General features: G+C 40.9%; 1 protein-coding gene across 2 annotated transcripts in view; it reads left to right on the top strand.

Annotated features, from left to right (window-relative positions):
* LOC114448360 (mannosyl-oligosaccharide 1,2-alpha-mannosidase IA) overlaps window positions 1-21070 on the top strand; it is a 150748-nt gene that overhangs the window by 92423 nt on the left and 37255 nt on the right. For both annotated transcript variants that reach the window (XM_028425276.1, XM_028425277.1), the window contains exon 4: window positions 12461-12541. In XM_028425276.1, coding sequence (XP_028281077.1) covers window positions 12461-12541 — 81 coding nt within the window. The remainder of the gene's footprint in view (window positions 1-12460; window positions 12542-21070) is intronic.

Genomic DNA, 21070 nt, shown 5'->3' with positions numbered 1-21070 from the left:
GAAGAGAGAGGCAGGAATAAAAAGTTGCAACACTAGAGTAACCATTTGTTTGGATTTTACCTGTTGGAACCATGTAAATATATATATAATTTGTAAAAAGCAAGAGATGCACATATTATATTCATCAATAGATATTCTGATGCTGTCCAAGAGAGACCAAAAATATATGAAATGTTTGTTTTACCGGCAAAGCAGTTCAAAAGATATGTCATTTAATAGCAGATTAGAAATTATGTTAATTTTGAGCAAATTAACTCAAAAAACAGCTGAAAAAAAGGCCCCAGGTAGATTCAATGCTTCCAAAAATGTAACTGAAAAGATGTTTTCTTCACACTGTGGCTGAAGTACAGACGAATCTCTGTGAAACATCTTAAAACAGAAAAACCTCTCTTCTGTCAGGCTGAGATATCTGCTTTAGCTTGAGGTCTCAATTTCATTACATCCAAATCAACTTCACAGCATGTACAGAAAATAGCTCAAGTGTATTTATATCAGTGCTCCTATAATAATCCAGATGTAATTGACTTTTTGGTAGAATGAGTGCAGATATGTTGTTGTTGTTGTTGTTAATCGGTTGAACCTCAAAGGGATGTAGGCCCAGAGGCCAGAGAGAGTTTGTGCTGTTGGTCCAGATGCTCAGATAGCTTTAACACAAGACACGCCTTCCACAATGGAGAGGAAGTTTGGTGAGATGAGTTAAGAACTTCAACAAGTCGTCTCGGTAATCGCCCGCAGCATCTCACTAGCTACTGAACAATAGAGTGTAAACTGAGCCATGTGTAATGCTGAGAGGAGGAGAGAGAGAGAGAGAGAGAGAGAGAGAGAGGATGTGATGTATCGGTAACTATTTCTAGCATAATTGGCAAAGAAAAAGTTGTTGACAGAGTTTAAAACACCTCAGGCAAATATAGAGTGTGTATGTAGGCTGTTATTCTAAAATATTTTAGGCATCCAAACATATTCAGATTATTGTATCTACACTCAACAAAAATATAAACGCAACACTTTTGTTTTTGCTCCCATGTTTCATGAGATGGACTTGAAGATCTAAACTTCATTCCAGATACACAATATTACCATTCCTCTCAAACATTGTTCACAAATCTGTTTAAATGTGTGATAGTGAGCACTTCTGCTTTGCTGAGATAATCCATCCCACCTCACAGGTGTGCCACATCAAGATGCTGATCTGACATCATGATTAGTGCACAGGTGTACCTCAAACTGCCCACAATAAAAGGCCACCCTGAAATGTGCAGTTTTGTCTCACAGCAAAATGCCACAGATGCCACAAGCATTGAGGGAGCGTGCAATTGGCATGCTGACAGCAGGAATGTCAACCAGATCTGTTGCTCGTGCATTGAATGTTCATTTCTCCACCATAAGCCGTCTCCAAAGGCGTTTCAGAGAATATGGCAGTACATCCAACCGGCCTCACAACCGCAGACCACGAGTAACCACACCAGCCCAGGACCTCCACATCCAGCAGGTTCACCTCCGAGATCGTCTGAGACCAGCCACTCAGACAGCTGCTGAAACAATTGGTTTGCATAACCAAACAATTTCTGCACAAACTGTCAGAAACCATCTCAGGGAAGCTCAACTGCATGCTCGTCGTCCTCATCGGGGTCTTAACCTGACTCCAGATCGTCGCCGTAACAGACTTGAGTGGGCAAATGCTCACATTCGATGGCGTCTAGCACGTTGGAGAGGTGTTCTCTTCATGGATGAATCTCGGTTTACATTGTTCAGGGCAGATGGCAGACAGCGTGTGTGGCGTCGTGTGGGTGAGCGCTTTGCTGATGTCAATGTTGTGGATCGAGTGGCCCATGGTGGTGGTGGGGTCATGGTATGGGCAGGCATCTGTTATGGACGAAGAACACAGGTGCATTTTATTGATGGCATTTTGAATGCACAGAGATACCGTGATGAGATCCTGAGGCCCATTGTTGTGCCATACATCCATGAACATCACCTCATGTTTCAGCAAGATAATGCACGGCCCCATGTTGCAAGGATCTGTACACAATTCTTGGAAGCTGAAAATGTCCCAGTTCTTGCATGGCCAGCATACTCACCGGACATGTCACCCATTGAACATGTTTGGGATGTGCTTGACCGGCGTATACGACAGCGTGCACCAGTTCCCACTAATATCCAGCAACTTCGCACAGCCATTGAAGAGGAGTGGACCAACATTCCACAGGCCACAATAGACAATCTGATAAACTCTATGCGAAGAAGATGTGTTGCACTGCATGAGGCAAATGGTGGTCACACCAGATACTGACTGGTTCTGAGTCCCCAGACCGCCAATAAAGCAGAAACAAAATGCACATTTCAGGGTGGCCTTTTATTGTGGGCAGTTTGAGGTACACCTGTGCACTAATCATGATGTCAGATCAGCATCTTGATGTGGCACACCTGTGAGGTGGGATGGATTATCTCAGCAAAGCAGAAGTGCTCACTATCACACATTTAGACAGATTTGTGAACAATGTTTGAGAGGAATGGTAATATTGTGTATCTGGAATGAAGTTTAGATCTTCAAGTCCATCTCATGAAACATGGGAGCAAAAACAAAAGTGTTGCGTTTATATTTTTGTTGAGTGTAGTTTCATGATGCCAGTTTCTAACTTGGACGTGTCATCACATTGTCAAGGCAGATATGTATTCACTGTTATATTCCTCATATATATTTTGCATCTTGCACCTTGCTTTTAATCAGCTGTTAATGAGTTGCTCTAAATGTACACTCACATTTGAAGACAGGACAAAGTGACATTACTTGGTAACCTGGAGAGTGGTGGTTGTTTACTACCGTGACGTTGTTTTTTTGGCCTCTGTGACCTCGTGTCTGCACTAAACGAGACCCAATTTGCGACCGGTCTCAGGAAAAACGGTGATTTAGTGAAGACGCCGTTTGTCCCCGAGCTGAGGTCAAGCTGAGTTGACACTCTGTCTCCGGATGCGGAGGGCAAACAACATTTTGTGTATTTGGCACAGGCTGATGCTAATGCTGTATTCTGATTACTACAGTAAAAAAAACAAAGTTGGCTCAATTTAACAGACACATTTTTCAAAAATAGATCTGAGTAGATCTTTTTTTAGATGATGATGTTAATGTAAAGAACCCGAGGAGTTTTGTTTTAAAACTGAATGGTTGCACCATAGAGGCTGAATAAATGGAAGCGATGCACAATGAAAAACAGCTTTAGGTGTTAGCAGTGAAACAAATGACTCTTTCATGTGAAAAGAGTGATGACAATTATGACTCTCTTGCAATGTCTGAGCATTTGTGCCTGTCAGGTGATTATGCACTGTTTTCGTTCACACAATACTTATCATAGCCATCTGTGGCCATAACAGGTCACTGCTTTTAGCTAACAACTCTCTAAGTAAGAGACCACTTAAATGCAACTGTAAATATACTTCCAGTGCAAACTGAGAAGAGAGAAAGCTTTGTGTTGTATTATGGTATATACAAGACTACAGATTTTCAAGTTTCTTCCATTCACCAACCAACTTGTCAAAAGGGACTTTAATAGTGCCTATTTGTCACATCACAGGTTGCTTCTTCCTGTTGTCTTCTTACACCACACACCTTTTAGTTCCTCACAGGATGCTGATTATGTAGTGCATAGCTTGAAGCTTGGCAAGACTGATTGTTGTGTGAGCGTGCAAACTGCTATGCAAGGCTGTATGATGGCCCTTCCTTAGAGAAAGTCTGCAGGGTGATAAACTAATCTTCACCTACTTGGAAACCTTAATGGGGGTAGATATGGTATTGAGCTGTAGCCATATGAATCATTAATCTTTAGCTTTAGTTTTTATGAAGTTGTAGATCTGAGGCATTTAATGACCTCCTCTTGGAAACTGGATGTTTAATATATCAGCTTGAATTCAGAGTTAGATTATTGCCTCAGTTTGGGCTCACAAGCAGCCTCCAGTTTGTGGAGGATATGGCTCAGTCAGCAAGGCCAAATACAGTGGGATGTATATGGTGAGAGACAGAGGCAGACAGTTACACACAGAGCCAGGAAGAAGGAAGATGGACCGGAGCAGGGTGAATAATAACAGCAGAGTGAGAGCGTCCCATGAGGCCCGGGCATTATTACCATAGAGCACTCGGAGGGGAGCTGCTGCATCCCCCTGGAGAGAACAGAGACCTGCACACACACACACACACAGTGCTGCTCACAGTGGTTCTGCATCCATGTGTGCATCATCAGATGTATAGCGAGAGCATCAAAAACAAAAATGGAGACGAGCTCTGAAAATAGATGCAAAGATGTGAGAAAGATGGAGGGATGATGGGCTGGGTTGTAATTCAGCTATAATTCATCACACTGGCAGGATTTGATTAATTATTCACCAGGCTGTTAATTTACAAGCGAATGAATTTAGTGGGGATGTTTATGATATCAGTACGTTCTCTCTTTTGTGTTTATATGCGCCTGTTTGATGATGTTTAAGGAGATGTTAGATGTTGATTAATTACTTGGTTTTAAAGGATACGCGTCATCAAAGAAATGCAAATCACACCTGAAGAGATACGAACCATTAACCAGCAGTCTATATCACTGCCTCTCTGCTTGGACCGTTTAATCGCAGTTTATTGGTCTTATATGGGGTATGGGGGTTAGGTATTAATTCTAACTTGCATCATGAGAATATAACAAGAGTGGAGCGTCAAGTAAAAAAAAAGAGACGGAATGGATGTAATGCAGAATCTTTTTTTTTCAGATGACCATATAAAAAAGAGCAGATCTCCCAGATGATGTGATTGGAAAATGAAAAGCTGCTTCTCACTGATTTTTGATTTGTCTAATCATTTATTTTATGTGTCATTAGGGTGGCTTCACCAACACTGCACCGAGTAATAAAATGAAATGGAAATGTCAGTCTCTTGGAACATGCCAATTTACTGTAGTGATTGATATCTGCTGAGGGGAAAAAACTTTATTGCCTTCATTATATTCTGCTTTTACAATCCCATTGCCCAAAAAGTTCCTTATGTTAGAATTACTTAAGGACAAAATGCAACAGTTTGCAAATCATTTAACTACATGTTTTGCTGCACAAATCTCACTCTTATTGAGGTTAATTGGTCATTGGTCAGTTGGTCAGTGGACCTATTAAAGGGCATCTGAGGCCACATCCACACGGCGACAAAGTTGTGCGATGTAAACAAAATGAAATTTAAAACCATGCTGTCCTCCATGCCTACTTGCTGCTCACAGTGATAGTAGAGGAGCTACTAGTAGTTCCTGCAGCATGAAAGCAACACTGTAAGCTGCCATTGTTCTTGTTGTAGGAGTGAGTGCATGCAAGTAAAGAGAGAGGTGGAAAAGTTACATACTGGGTTTAAACAGAAACATGGAAATGCCGTTTTAAAATGTATCCACTCTGGAACCTGGTTTCAAAAGTTATTGTTTTCAAGCTCCCAAAACGCCAGATCCGTGTGGATGAAATGCCCATTCAATCAAAAACTTTAGCGTATTCACCCGCGCTCATCGTGGAGAGGGCCCTTCAAAAAGATGAGGCAATAGACAGATCACCAGTCTATTGTAAGGCTAACGTAGAGAGAGACCTATGGCCAGTTTAGACTCCCCAGGTAGCCTAACCTGAAGGTACGAACACAAAACCTTCTTGCTGCAGTAGTGCTAACCAGTGCATCACTGTGCTGAACGGTAACATAGGAAACATCAAGCAAGAACAGGAAAGCATTTGACTTTCAGAGCGAAAACTCTTGTCTCAGTTCCTAAACACTTACATAGTGTTATTAAGAAGTTGGTGCCACCCACCTACACACTGAGCTGTGTGGGCTGATTATTTGTCTAAAGGTCTCCTTTTTTATTGATATGATGCTGACAGCTGCCTTTCAGGGAAGGCTGTTAAGCATGCTCCAGAGGTTAGCACTCGTTAAGGCCAATGTTGTAGACTGCTCTCACAGGCTTGGACACTGATCAAGACTAATTACTGTACAATAAGCAAGAGAAAAGCAGCCACAGCTTTCTGCCCTGCTGGCTGGAGAGGGGCAGCCTTGGGAAAGTCCTGCTTTGAGTGTACAGTATGCTGACTGACAGAGATTAGAGCTGAAGCCTTTTATGATTTCTCCATGGTAATTAGCAATGTTAAGTCAAATCCCAGTCAGTGAGTGTGAATCAGCAGCTCTGGAGAGGCAATCATCTGCTAAATTTTTATCCTTGGCTCATCACGTTTTTTTTTTTTTTTCTGTCACATCAGTACTAATTTGGCTTTGTCAATTGTGGGAGTCAGTAAAAAAAATAAAAACATAATGGCAGTGATGCCGAGACTCATCTGCCCAGTGACAATGAGGCCTCTTTATTAGCAGTAAATCATTACATTAGCGTCTGAGCAGGACACACAACTGGGCAACAGTCTAGTCAGCTCCTTGGCACACAGCGGCACAGCGGCCATGCCAATCAGGCTCATGTCCCGAGCAAATCTGGGCTGCAGTATGATGGCAATCTTTGCCACAAATGTGGAATACTCATCAACAGAGACACCAGCAGCAAATCCTGTCAGCAACATTGTATGTTGCTGGTGAAGCAGAACACCTACAATGTTTGTCAGCAGTGTACCAGTGAGTCATTACACTCATTAATTAATTTTATTTTCTGCCATGGCTCCTCCTGCACATCAATTACACTGTGTAGAGCAATTTAAATGCTAATTTCCTTCCTGTATTATGTACATTTTAAATACTAGAGGCTGGTTGCTGGTGTAGCTTCTTTTGATTTTATCCTTGCCCAAGAGATACAGCGATAAGAGACATTTATAGCAGATTTCATCTTGTTTTTTCCTTAGCATTGGAGAGGTTACCCATCAAATGTGTTTATGCAAGTCAGCAGTGGGTTGTTGGTAGTTTATGGCTGCAGTGCACATTGGTTTTTACCGTTGAGTAATCATTCGGCTGCAGCCTGTGCAGACAGAGTGGTGGTGGTGTTGAGAGCTTTCCTCTGACAGCCTTGTGTTGTTTCCTAATTAGGTCTTCTGCTTGAGTGCAGCGAAAAGACAAGGAGGCGGGAAAAAAAAGTGAAACAGGTGTTATACACTTTACCAGATTTCTTTGTCATGCTTGCAGGAGAACAGCTATGCTTGCTGTTGTGTTAATGTGCCTCCAGGAGCCCCAGCGTATAGAGCATATAGATTCATAGTGGGGAAAGTTTCTCTTTTTCTTTTTTCAAATAGACATGGGAAGCCCTGATTACTGAATTGCAATTCATCCTTTATGTTGTTTCAAGATCTTAAGCTACACTATATTAAACTGAGAAAATGTCCAATCAGCCAAATGAAACTTAATGATTTATGTTGACATTTCCCATAATTGACATTGATTTCTTTTCTCATGTTTTTTTTTTTATCTTATTTTCCCATGTTGACCAACTTTATAATTGAAACAACATTTTGTTGTTTTGCTGTGCAAAGAAAAGAGGATTTTACAAAGTTCATTTTATAAGCTGGAGGGGTTTGTCCAATTAACGACTCACGTACATGGCCCCAATAGCTTTGAAAAGTTTTATTATTTCTTATTTCAAGCAGTAGTTAAACTTTGTGTGTTGAATAAATTTGATTGTTTTCTCTCCTATCATATTTACATTTTGACACACATTTATTAGTCCTGCCATAAAATATACAACTGCTGTATAATAGAGCATAGAAATTTGAACATTTAGTAGTATTTCCCTTGACAGAACCTTAGCTGTTTTATTTTTTTAACAAACCAAACACTACCAGGGTTAGTATATGTTAGTATATTAAAGTCCCCTTAAGAAGTGTCCTTAAGGGACAATGATACTATGTAGACTATGTTTTAACCGAGTGACCCTGTAACCAAAGTGAGGATTGGTATCCTGCAGCGGTACAACATGTAAGGTTTTGCCTTGGCATGTGTGAAAGCTTCCAAGTTTCAAGGACTGGTGTGAAAGGTTTTGTCAGGAAGTCAGAACAAGACTGACAGAGGTACGAAGTGAAACATCTGGAAGGTTCTAGCAAGAAAACCAGTAAGAGATGAGACACTAGTGATTGCTCTGCCAGGTCTGGAAATGAAGTGTCAGAGAAGACATTCACTACAGTCCTGCACAGGAACAGTGAGGTAGCAGCTTGAGAAAAGCTCCATTTCTGCAGAAAGGGACACTTTCAACACACCTGCAAGACACATCGGAAATGTGTCATTAGGTCAGATGAAAGAAAACTGGAGCTCTTTGATCACAGAGATGATGTTTGGAAGAAAGAGAATGGGGGCATATAACCCAAAGAACACGGTTCCCACAGTCAAGCATGATGATGGCAGTATAAGGCTGTGGGGATGATTCAGTGCATCTAGAACAGGGAATCTTGTCAGGGTGGACAGAATGATAAAAGAAGACTATCTAAACTATCCTAAAGTGGTCTGCAGCAAAACTGGAGCAATGATGTCGTCATCATCACTGCCAACATGGCAGCCACTGAGCTCCTTCGTGTTGGGGAAGAGGTCAAAGGGTGCCCAGGTAAATAAGGCTGGTGATGAAACATTCCTGAACAGCAGTAACCACCACTGTAAACTTGTTTCTGCAGTGTTGTGATAGTGGCTCTCAGCTTAGTAGACTCATTAGAGCTTAACCAGACACACTTCTCATTCCTAAGAGAGTTTGTGACCGTAATCGGCCCTTCAGAATGGGGGTTATCCCCTGTCTGTCATGTTTCAATTCAGCAACCAACTTCTACACTTCACTGTTGCAGCCATGTCTCCATCGATCCCCTCATGGAATAAGCCTGTGAGGCAGGAACAAGACAAGTCATTACAAGGAGAATGTCTTTCAGTGTTGGTGTGGACAATTTGTTCAAAGACAGAATTCCAAAACTGTAATCATATATTTCTAATATCTAATTAGCTTTACATTGAGTCAGATGCGATCAGCTGTGTAGTTATTCATCCCTGCAAGAATATGTATTTAAACATGTGAAAACAGCCTTGTGGTGTTTTTAATCTTCTTTATTGATACTTTACATGTAATGTGATGATGGAATCATTTTATGTCAGTAGGACTTTCATTGTTTGTTCTCCGAGCCTCAGGGTTTGTGGTTTTAGTTGATTCAATAGAGACGCAAATCTAAACAGGTTCTCCATTTGCACTGAAACAATTTGCTTGTTGTGTTGCTGGAAAAATACATTACATTCAAAAGCAGAAATCAACAAAAGCCATTTAAGTATAAACTGTGCCTGTGGGCATGTTTTATATCTAAATGCACTTCAAATATATCTTCAAATGAGTATTAAAGGAGTTTTCACAACAGGTCTGCTGAGTGATTTATTGAGCCCGCACATGGAAGTAAAAGTATGACTGACAAAACCTTTGTCAGCATCACTTGTCCTCTCTCACTCTACCTTCCGCCTGTCTCGCTGAGAGCAACGATCACCGGTGATAAATAGACACTCCATACTTAATCGCTGCCATTGTAGCAGCATTACTGAGCAGGGCCGCTCATTTCAGGGCTGGCAAGACAGCTGGGCTCGGCCGACCTGCCAGAGGCGTTGGTGCTTTGTCTCAGGAAATGTCACCAGTGTGCTGACTCCACAGATGAACAATGAACAACAACCCTGCTCTTATAACCTGAATCATAGAATCCCACAAAGAAGGGTTGGTGCTTGTCATAAGAAGATTGATAGCACCATCATGTCTGTTCTCTAAATATCAAGATGCGTTCAGGTTCAGTTCAGGTAGTTCTGCCCACCAATTCTTTTAAAGCTCCATAATTATGGCACTTCCTGACGTCATGTACGTAAGCAGATAATGCAGTTTACACTGAGTGTACATGAAGGCTGTAGCAAAGCAAAAGGCCAAGCATGAGTGTGGCTGTACATTTGACAGTGCAAGTAAACAAAGATACTGCTACAGTTCAGATACTTATACATTATAGTGAAGATTTTTTTTATCTGAATAGATAATTCAATGTGCGTCTGCTCATATTTCAATTTTCCTGCTGTGCTCCTTATAACTAAAGGAGCACAGTGGGGAAAGGGCAGGGAGATCAAAAGCGTTTGCAAGTATGGGATATATTATTTATCATGAGATCAATTACATAATGCATAATGCATGATTTATATAGTTTAAAATCAGTTTACATACAGTGTGTTTTCTGGCTATGTAGCAGATTGCAAGCTGCATGCAGGGGATGTCATGGACTGAACAGTGCTCCTAGTGGATGGATCTATACAGACCAAGCAGTACACACATGTTGGTGGTCTATGAGGGTGGACTTGCTTTTGGAGCCAGCCTGTCTGTTGTGGGAAACCATGGAACAGTCTTCAAGCTTAGCTTCAAATTTACTGTAAAATGTTAATATTCAAATTATACTCTCTGCAAAAAATCCATTACTGTATTTCCCCAACTATTTCTCTCAGAGGGCAACTTTCAACATGTTATGATTATGGAAGCCAATTATTGATTTATGTCAAGCATCATAATAATAAATGTGATCAAGCGCATGCACATTTTACATAGATGATATTCATGGAGATAAATAACACCACTGAACAGATGCCATCTTGATCCTATTCCACAGAGTGGATCAAATTGCCCTTTCCGGCACCCAATTACAGTTTCCTTATCATCCACACTTGAGATAGCAATTTCCTTCTCAATGGGTCTCCCAAGTCAATGATAACCATTCCGCTTCAACCTTCAGCTAGCACGAGGCATGATAATTACGGTGGCGTGTTCAGACACATGTAGTGCTACCTCTTATTTCAAGTTTTCTTTTAAAAAAATCTATTTAATGACAAAATGTCATTTAATCTTAGTAATTTTGGTGTAAGAGTCATTTTGTGTTGGTGGTGAGACTCATTTTTTACAATGAGGCCACTTATAGCAAAGACTGCTCAGTAATCACACAGTAGTTTCAAGGGCAAAGATTGTTGGTAAGAAAACTAGAAAATGTGTTTTGTTCTTTTTGTTTCCTTCAAAAAAAATGATATACTGTTGATTTTTTTTCTTTTCTCAGAGAGGAGAATAGTTTTAAGGCCAAGAAAAAAAGGGGACAGGATTGGAATTACATAACTCCACTGCGGTTAAAACAACTCTTATCTGATGCTGAATGGTATCCTGTTGAAATATCTAAATGATAAAATCAACATGAGCGGAGACAAGTCAAGTTAAATTCATCTCGAGTAGTAAACCTTCTCTCTCCATTAATCGATACCACCCTGCAGTTGTAAGAGACTCTCGGACAAAAGAGGAAACAAAACACCGGGGAATGTGATTACACGGCTTTGACTTTCTGGCCTGACTTTTTGAGGCTGGTCTGGCTCTATGGTTGATTTCTTTGGAGAGAGAATCTCCATTACAACAAGACCTGCACAGACAGGGAGGGGGGAGCAGAGGGAGTCTGGCAGTCTGGCAGTTTGAGAGAGACCTTCTTATAAGCACATAGTTGAGTGGTCCAATTCCCACAGTGACTGATGTGTCCGTCAAACACCATACAACCTGTAAGTCCCTGAAAAAGTCACAGGCAAAAATACTGAAGTGCTGAAAAAAGTTTTTAAAATAACTATGAGTCAATCTGCTGAGGTTTTTATAGTTCTATCACATCATCTCCACATGTTCACATCGCTGTTGTCATGGGGATTTACTGTAAATCTGCTTTTGTGTGAGTAATGCCAATCACTATGCAATTGATGGACCAGGCACCATCATTGGATCAGCCAACCATTTAGAATAGAATTGAAATACTTTATTCATCCCAAGCTGGGAAGTTTTGCAATTGCAGCAGCAATATACAGGCATCAGCATACTAAACATATGCCTCTAATGGTAAAATAAACAGTATGGACATTATTTATGGAAAATAGAACTATAACATATATAATATATAATATAATAACATAAATATAGCAGTGATATAAAATAAAATTATAAAACAAAGGTCTACAATTTGAAAGTTAACACTTTCAGTTACAACAATCAGTCAATATTATCTATGTCACAGAGACGAGGTATTATACAGTCTTCTGGCGTGCGGCAGGCAAGATTTCCTGTAATGGTCTGTATGACACCGAAGCTGTCTGAGCCTTTTGGAAAAGGTGCTCTGTTGTCTGTCCGGGGATGGAGAGGGTGATCGGGGTGATCCATGATTGATAACAGTTTTATATGAGTCTGTGTTTACAGTGCATTTGTATCATTTGTATAACCATATCTACATGTGGCAGGGGGTGACATCATTATTCTACTCATTTTTTCATATCATGTATATCAGAGACTTTGCACTTAAACATCTGGACTATAGTACACTCTAACTCAAACTACATCAGTGCAGTGAAAAAAGTCATGGTCTGTATAGTGTTTTCCTAATTTATTTTTCCCCCTAATACCACCATGCAGCGTCACCTCTCCTGAGGCTTTTCTTTAATATGGCATTTGACAATTTGATCTCTCTCTCTCTCTCGGTTCAACAGAATGGCGAGGCATCGCTCTTTGAGGTGAACATCCGTTACGTCGGCGGGTTGCTGTCGGCGTACTACCTGACAGGGGAGGAGGTAAGATTAATAGATGTCTGTTATCCCTCTACTCCAGTGAGATCTGCTGTTTCCTTTATCTGCAAGCAGCCCTGCAGTTTGAATGATGAACAGGCTGCCTGTGAGTGTGACAGTAGTGTCACCACAGTGCCCTGCCCACACAAAATTATCTTTTTAAGTTTTTTATGTTTTTTGTTTTTTTCAACAAAAACTATTTTTACCTACGATGACTACATTCATCTTTACTCATAAAAAGTGTATGGCGTGTGCATTAATTACATTAGGTTAATGTCATTTTGGGCTTCTCAGCAGTTTCATAACTGGCTGACTGGCCTGACACAGTGGATTGTCACTGCGGCTGGATTTAGAAAGAAAGTATGTATGTATGAGAAATGTATGCTTCTTTAGAGTTGTCACAAAGGTGAATTTAAAGCTGCAATATAAATAGTTGTGCAGAGATGTGCAAAATAAGAGGAACATGCATGAGAATAGTAGTCCAGACAGGTCGACGTAAACACTGCTGATTGATTCTGGATACTTTTAGGTTAATGTAATGTTTATGTCTTTGAGTTTGGATAAGAGTCCTTATCAACGACAGGGAGGAGGCTTGTTGATGAGGGCTGTTACAGTTGGGAAGATATTGGTGGGTTTTGGTCCTGATAGATTGTCGCTTCCTGCCAGAGGGCTGGGTCTCATATTATCTGTGTCCAAAGGTTTGCTACAGTCTTTGCTGTCTGCCTTAGGGCTGGAAGGTGCTCAGGTTATGGGGAGATATCAGATTGATGCCAGAGGAGAAATGGACATTCTGATTGACTCCTAAAATTATGTCATGTCTTTAACTGGTACAGGAAGTTAAAGCTAGTTTAGGCAGGCTATAGTGGACAGCCTTACCACTGTTGTTTAGACATGCAGTACGTCAGGTGGCGAACCCTGGAGGCAATGTGATGGGAGAATAATGGATATACTAAAAAAAAAGAATGTCCATCAAAGGTTGCTTATTGAAGTATTACTAAGAGAAAAAAAGTGATTTAGTTAAATAATTTTACTTTGGCTGAAGTACTGCCATGGCTGTGTCCTTGAAGATACCATATTTGCTCCAGTGCAACCACTTGGTGCGAAGGCCTGCAGTTACGATGGACAGCGTCCAGGTGTGAAGCTGTGAAACTTTATGAGTGTGAAGCTTGGCCTTGCCAGAAAAGAAATATGTAAGCTCTATAAACCTTGGCTGGATAAATAAAGGCTTAAAAAATTGCCTGTGACAACCACACAGCACACATGGTCCAGTTCATTATTAGTGTATTGTGAAGTCACTGGAGGTCAATGTGTCACCATAATGAGCATCTGCCTGTAGCAGCCTCCTGGAGCATACACACACACCATACACTGTTTTTTGGAGGCCCGGTCAGTGGAAGAGGCTGAAATCTGTGCAGAGGCAGAATTAATGGAAAGAAGATCCAGTGACATATGAACACTCCGATGCTTTAATGGACATTGATTTGCAGGCCAAGCGAGCTGAGGGGAGCACAGTATAAAATCATCCACCACCGCTGGATGAGTGAAATATGAATACATTACTGGAGCAGAATATATCGTCAAATCCATTATTTCACATTTGCTTGCCATTAATGCCATGCAGAAAATATTCGTCTCCTTTATTCACTGATCCATGGAAATTTATATATATGGCATAGATAATGACATTTTCTAATAAGTGCAAAGGAAGAACTGAGCGTCTCCATGAAGCTTTTATCTTGCTGTGTCATACAAGGACATGAATCCCCGTACATCATCATAATTCCTCTTTATTTTTTAAACTCAGTCTCCATGATTAGTGTTGCTATCTGTCTCTGTTGCCCGCTCAGTGTTGTTTAAACGACTGCACTTCTTTCCTCACATCCTCCTCTAGACGTTCAGACTTCCATGTTGTTTACGGTACACACCATCTTTCTCATGAGATGGAGCACACTGTGTCGGCCTTCTGACGGACGTATCAATAACCTTTAGCCTGGTGCTAATATCCATCACATGGCTTGCTCGTGTGCTTTCTGTGAAGGGTCCCTGAGAGCAAGATTTATAGCTACCTGATCCCCCCCCATTAGAGGCTTTTTCGGAGAGTCTGGTGTTCCATTGGAATGATACAACCAGCAGATTGAAACTCTGTCAGAGACTTAAATCAGCTCAGATACAGAGCAGGAGACTATTACGAGATTGTGGATCCAGTTTGACCAGAGGACATTGGACAGCTGGTGCTGCTGTAAATGATTGCCGGGGAACGGGTGATTATTATGGCTCCTTGCGGGACACAGTTACTGGGGAAGTGCTTGGAGCAGAACTATAGCAACACCTGACCATTAATAACCTCCTGTTGTTTTGACCATGTGGGATATGCTGTTTATGTGTGTGTTTTCTTGGAGTCCCAGAAGGGGTTAGTGGTTAGTCTTTATGGAACCAGTCCCCACATTTTATGTCTTGTTCAAACGGGGCTGGCCTCGGCAGCTTCAGTCGCTCATCAATCATCATCACACACTGCATAGCCAATCCAAATGGCTCCAACAGAAGGGCAGGTTCGCTGCAGGTCTATGTGTGTTTCCTGTTAAGATATTAAGTTATGTTGATCTAGACGTGTCCAAACTCCTTACTCTGGGCCCAAAAAATGTTCTAGATGGAAGGTCATGGGCTTCAAAGAAATTAAGTGTTTCAATGTAATGATTGATAATAAACATACTGAGGAATATATTTCTGTTTACAGAAAAAAAACAGTTCCTGTATTTATCACTGCCTAACTGGCTCCAGTGACATGCACAGCCCATAAAGCTCTTAAAATGTGTTTTAAAAATTACTTTCATAAATATTCTTTGAAAATATGGAGAGAATAATCATAAGCAGTTCAAATGCCATGGCAGGAGGAGAAGAAAGGGAAGGCAGGACTACATTAATTTTATTAATTTTATGCTACCTTTGGTCTGGGGCTGGGATGTCTGGATTGAAATACAACACGTGTTTTGATGGTTGCAGGGGCAGTTGGGTAAAATTCTGTGTATGCCTTCTGTCAGAGTGCACTGTGTTTGCTTCAATATTTCAGCATTTTAAAATCCAGTAATCACTATAATTAAAATTGTACTTGTTTTAGCACTTTACGTACAGTTCATAGTGGGAACCTCTCCTCTCTTTGAACCTTGTTTCGTGTTTACGTGTTTATCAGCATGCACGTCAATCCTGCTGGTTAATATGAGAATCTGCATGTATATCAACCCAACCTCAATTTCTTTACTGCCTGCGTGCACACTGCACTGTGTGTGTCATTTGTCAGTGTCCATTTATATGCATGTGAATGTGTGTGGTGATGAACCTCATCCCCTTCCCTTTAGAGAGAACGGTGAGCAGTGAAAGGCAGGGAAGAAAGTGCAGGGTGAATGTATTCAATCAGTGAGTGAAAATTGCCCGTGGGCTGAGCTGAAACAGCAGGGACAGAGAGAGAGGCGGCAGCTGGCGGAAAAGAAAGACATGTTATGTGAGACGATGCAAGGCTGGTCAGGAGAGGTGAGAAAGAAGCAAGAAGTGTCTTTATATTGTAAAAGTTCCTGTCCTTGTTAAGTGAAAGGATACATTCATCTGCTCACAAAAATCTAATTTTCATCCTTTACTCCATAGGTACACTTAATATGTCTTTTAGATAGCCTCTATTCATAGCAGGCCGTATGCACTGCTGGATGTTTGACCAGTGTGCAGGTACATTTTTGAATATAGTTTACTCCGAGTGCAGTTCGCCTGTGGTTTAGAGACCCAGGAACCTGCAGCAGGTGATGACAGACAGCTGTCAGGCCCTGTGTTTGTGACAGACAGGTGGGCGCACCAGCACATATTTTATTTATATGTATAAACAGCCTGAAACAGCATCAAGTTTGAGAGGTATATACATTTGCTGAATGCCTTTAAAATGTGTAGACAACAAGACTAGTACTATGCTAACTTTAAAATTGACATTACTTACAGATGTTTAGTAGATGTCATATTAGTGTCATCTCAGCCAGATGAATAATAACATTATTTTATTCTATACTATTGCCAAAGAGAGAAAAGAAAGGTTGAACACATTGAGTACCATATTTGGTCCTCTTCCATTTGTGGCAGACAAGTCCTGTTGAGGAATGGTGCAAAGAGTCCAAGCAGAGGGCAGACAGATGGAGAGGAAAATCAGAGGAAAGGAGTCCAAGAGGGAATGATGGAAAGCAAGCAAGACAAACAGTCTACAGGGGGGACATAAAGTTTGTGTTTGTGCTCTGAGGACAGGTGAGGATTAGGACTCAGACATCACAATCAGTGGTAGCAGCCGCATTATGAATCTCAATTTACACACTGCACAATCTTGTCAAGCTGACAAATAAAGGTCAAAGTGCTCGTTCTAAATATAACACACACACACAGATTTCTATGCATATGTTAATATGCTGCCGCCCTCGATCTTGGGAGTAATAAATGCTTTTCTTATCTTGTTACCTGCTTATTTTTATTCTGTGTCAATCTCATTTGTGCCTGTAACCGGTGAGGGACTTCAATCCACTTCACTTAAAGCTTTTATAATGTGTGAGGAACTGTTAGTGAACTTTTTTTGAGTGTTTCTGTGACACTTCAGGCTTGACTTTTCCTCTACAGAAGTTTATAAACTTTAGTCTTTGTGTCATGTGCCTGTCAGTTTTTGTCAGTTGATGAGGGTATAGTATTTGCACCAGTCCATGTTGTTTTCCTTCTGATTTGGGTTGACCCACTTCTGTCTCCAAATAAGGTTTTTCTTTTGGGTTAAAACACAGGAGAGCGCTCACACACAGACACAATATAAATATCACACATACACACACTGAGGCGGCGGGGGGGGGGACCATTTCTGCCGGAAATGTCAGTTTTTTCTTTATTTTTCTTCTGTTTATATTTGTCAGCCTCAACATCATTAAGTCACATCATTAGGTGTCTAGGGGAGCTCAGTTGTCATGTTAATCTACAGTGTGTGTGCTGCATGTATTAACAGAGGGATGAAGCCGGCTCTCAGACTGAGTGATTTGACCTCTATTCGGTTGCTTGAGAAGCTCATGCAGAACAAATTGATATTCATAACGTACTTAATGTCGAGCGGTATGTCTTAAAACTCAATCAAAACTTTATATGCAGGAAGAATTTGAAAATGATCTCCCTCAGGTTGCCTCTTTTTTTTTTCTTTTTTCTATCTCGCTCTTACAACAGCAACCCAAAAGAAAAATTCTACCAACATTCTCTGTGGTGAAGCAGCTGAATTTAAAGTGCTCTTTTTTCCATATTTGGTATGTTTATATTAGAAGGAAAGCTACTTGTTCATAACATTTTTTTGGGAATTTTCATAAGATTTTTATATTGATATTTTAAATAAATATTCAACCCTCCGGGCTGCAATTTCATTCTCGGTTGCATCTTTAGTTTTAGGCTGCAAATCGAAGAGGCTGGTTGAATGTAATATCTGAGTGCCTGAGTTTTTTTGGGGGGAAGTTTTGAACGCGCCTCCTCAGGTCAGAGGTGTAACTTTAAAGAGGCATTGTCCTACTACATTAATTTAGCTACTCAAATACAAGGCACACCATGAAGATTATATAAAGATAGACACACCTCAGTAGGGATATATATTGGCACAGCTCAAGTTCAACCAATCAGTCCAAAGCAGTATGAGTGAAAGTAAGGTGGGTGAGTAGCCACATAAGCTTGATGTGGTCATGCTTGTGTTATGTAAAACTGTGAGTGATTTTCACAACTGGTTATTTAGCAGTGGTCAGACAGCTTCACACAAACCTCAGTTGAACCTCTGGTACTCTAACACAAAGTATCCTGCCTCTAAAAGAACAGTCATGCTTAGTCACGGTTGATTCCAGGACCAAAAACACCTCCTGGCAATGTTTCCTCCTAATTTGACCTCATTTCTAATCATACTGCAGTTCACCGTTTGCTTCTGGCCACCGTATTACCCAAATGTCAGCTGCCGGGCCGTATGCACCTGGCACCATGCTGCACTGACTGTGTGCTGTGAACTGTGCGCCACTGAACGTAATGTGATCTGAATTAAATCTTTGTGGAAGCCTCGTCTCTGTTTTTTGCTTGAGGGAAGTGTATGTTATGTATTTATGAATTTCATGTGACCCTGATTTTTTGCGGATTTGTAGCTCAGCCAGGTTGAAAGGCTGAGCATTGTTTGCTTCCTGTGTATCTCGCATTATTCCCTGCTTTAATTTTTCATCTGATTCCTGCACCACATCTTCCAGCTCTAGCACACCTTGGACATTTCTTTGTCCAGAATCATTAAAGCAGTTTTTTTGACTGACTGTGTCACGCACAAAATCAACTCCAGTATTCACAAGTCTGATTGTGGTAAACTGTCCCTCTGCTGCTTTCATTTCTCTCCCATCACCTCCCTGCTGAGACCGTGCGTCCCAGTGTAAAAGGTTGGGTTGTAGAGGAGATAAATTCATGGCAGGTGATTTTCTTTTCATTTTAAACAGGGAGCAACCTGACTAAATCTGACCCTCTGTGGTCCACTGAGTGCTGATGTTCATCAGAATGTGCATGGCAGGGATCAGTTTTCAGCCATCCTTTAGGGAGAGACATGGATATACTCCCCTGCCAGTTAAAGGGTATAGTGCACTTTCTGGCACCCCACCCCCCAACACACACACACAGGCTGCCTCTTACATAAGCAATGCTGAGAGGGGGAAGAAAAATGGAAAAATGAAGAGCGGTTGAAATGGGAGATGTACGGTTAGACAGTGCAGGTGAGAGGAATGGAGATGGAGCTTGATATATGCTGAGTGTGTGCACGGTGTGGAAGACTGTGGTCTCACTGTTTTTAAGACATTGAAACAGCTAATGTTTAGGTAAAGTATCTAGCTCATTTTGACGTTATAATAAATATTGTGCATGTAAATTAGCCATCAGAAAAAAAAGCAGCAAGTTTGTTGCTGATGGGTGAATGGTGCCTCGTAAAAGGTGTTTAAAATGACTGATGATCTTTTCCTAAACTACACATAATGCCTAAAAACTGGAATTCAAATGAAATTTATTTTAAACATCAACATGCACCATTTTTGTGAGTAATGACACTCAAGACATGTTTATGTTGGAATTAAACATAAAGTTGACGATGGATCATTTCCACACACTTGGAGTGTGTGTCCACTGTTATCACTCTCAACTATCTTTTTGTGTTGACAAATATCTCCACAAAGATGGTGGACATGGAGGACCTGCTAATTAAACCTGCTAGTTATCAGCATGGGGCCCCTGTCAGTTTCATTTACAGATTTAGCTCTAGTCCTTCTGTGCTAAATAAAGCTGTTGGCGTGGATGCAGATCTTGGTTTTATGATAGTTCACAGCTAGTGGCATCTGAAATATTAAAGTACAAAAAGTGGTCTGTCTGATGTCATCATTTTTTCTTCATATGTTTTATTTTAATCCATTGATTATAAAAGCATCGTTTTCTTTTCATGTAAAATCACGTACTGATGGCTACCACTAAGGTTTCCTTTGCAGTAGTTATCTAATTAATGATTCTTTGTTTGCACAAAACCTGCTATAGTTCATAGTTCTGCTATCACAGCTGGAAACATCTCAGAACAGTACCCGTACCTTATCATGCTGTAAGCAGTGTGGCTGCTTGTGTCTCCTTATTTTTTCCTGAAGAGCCAAAAAGTGGTTTTGGAAGAAATCTCTTTTCTTCAGATCAAAGTGGATCATCATAATTGCACGGTAACCTGCTGCGCTCTGTAGTCAACGCCACCGCCGCCACCGCCGCAGGCTTAGCCGCCAAAGGAAAGCTTCCTATCCCAAACCTCCTTTGCGCTCTGTGTACAAACACCTAATCCCATTTGTGCAGAGTTAAAATAACTATGCTCAGCTCCACTCGTACACCTTTCAGTTTTATTATGGAATTAAGAGGGACTGGCTAAGAACAACATCTCATCACCAGCAGCTCACACATCTCGCATTATAGCTTGTGAACACATCAGAGTGTTTGCAGCTTATTTAATATTTGTTTGGGTTGTGTACAGTCATCTAATAATAGCTCATTCGCTGAATAAATCTGTCACTCAATAAGCTAGCAGCTTGTTTCCCAGGCCAGCTGCCAGACTAAGCTTATAAGGATACGTTTCTATCACTGCGTGAATTATGACATGATTACGAACATGAATAGTGTAAAAAAAAAAACACAGGGTCCTGTTTTCTTTTCTGCATTGTTGCATCCCCACATTCTCTCTCAGGCAGCCTGTTAGTTTTCTTCCACTAAGCCCTTCAATTAGTATTATTTTTTTTTCACTAGCCATACACAACATTCCTACTGGAGTAATTGGGCTGAGCCTGGAAGAGCTTTGGCACAGGTCCAAATGAACTTCAATAGAAGTCCTGTTGAGAGACTGACAAATTTTGGGTACTTTTACTTTTTTTTTCATGCCAGTCAGAGAGGACATTGCACAGCCCAAATAAATCAAATCCAGGGGATCATTAGGCGGGTCTTAATGATGTCAGCCTTGTGGCATTC

This window comes from Parambassis ranga, chromosome 16, assembly GCF_900634625.1.
Source record: "Parambassis ranga chromosome 16, fParRan2.1, whole genome shotgun sequence".
Lineage (NCBI taxonomy): Eukaryota > Metazoa > Chordata > Actinopteri > Ambassidae > Parambassis > Parambassis ranga.
This window is presented reverse-complemented; position numbering and strand designations above follow the sequence as displayed.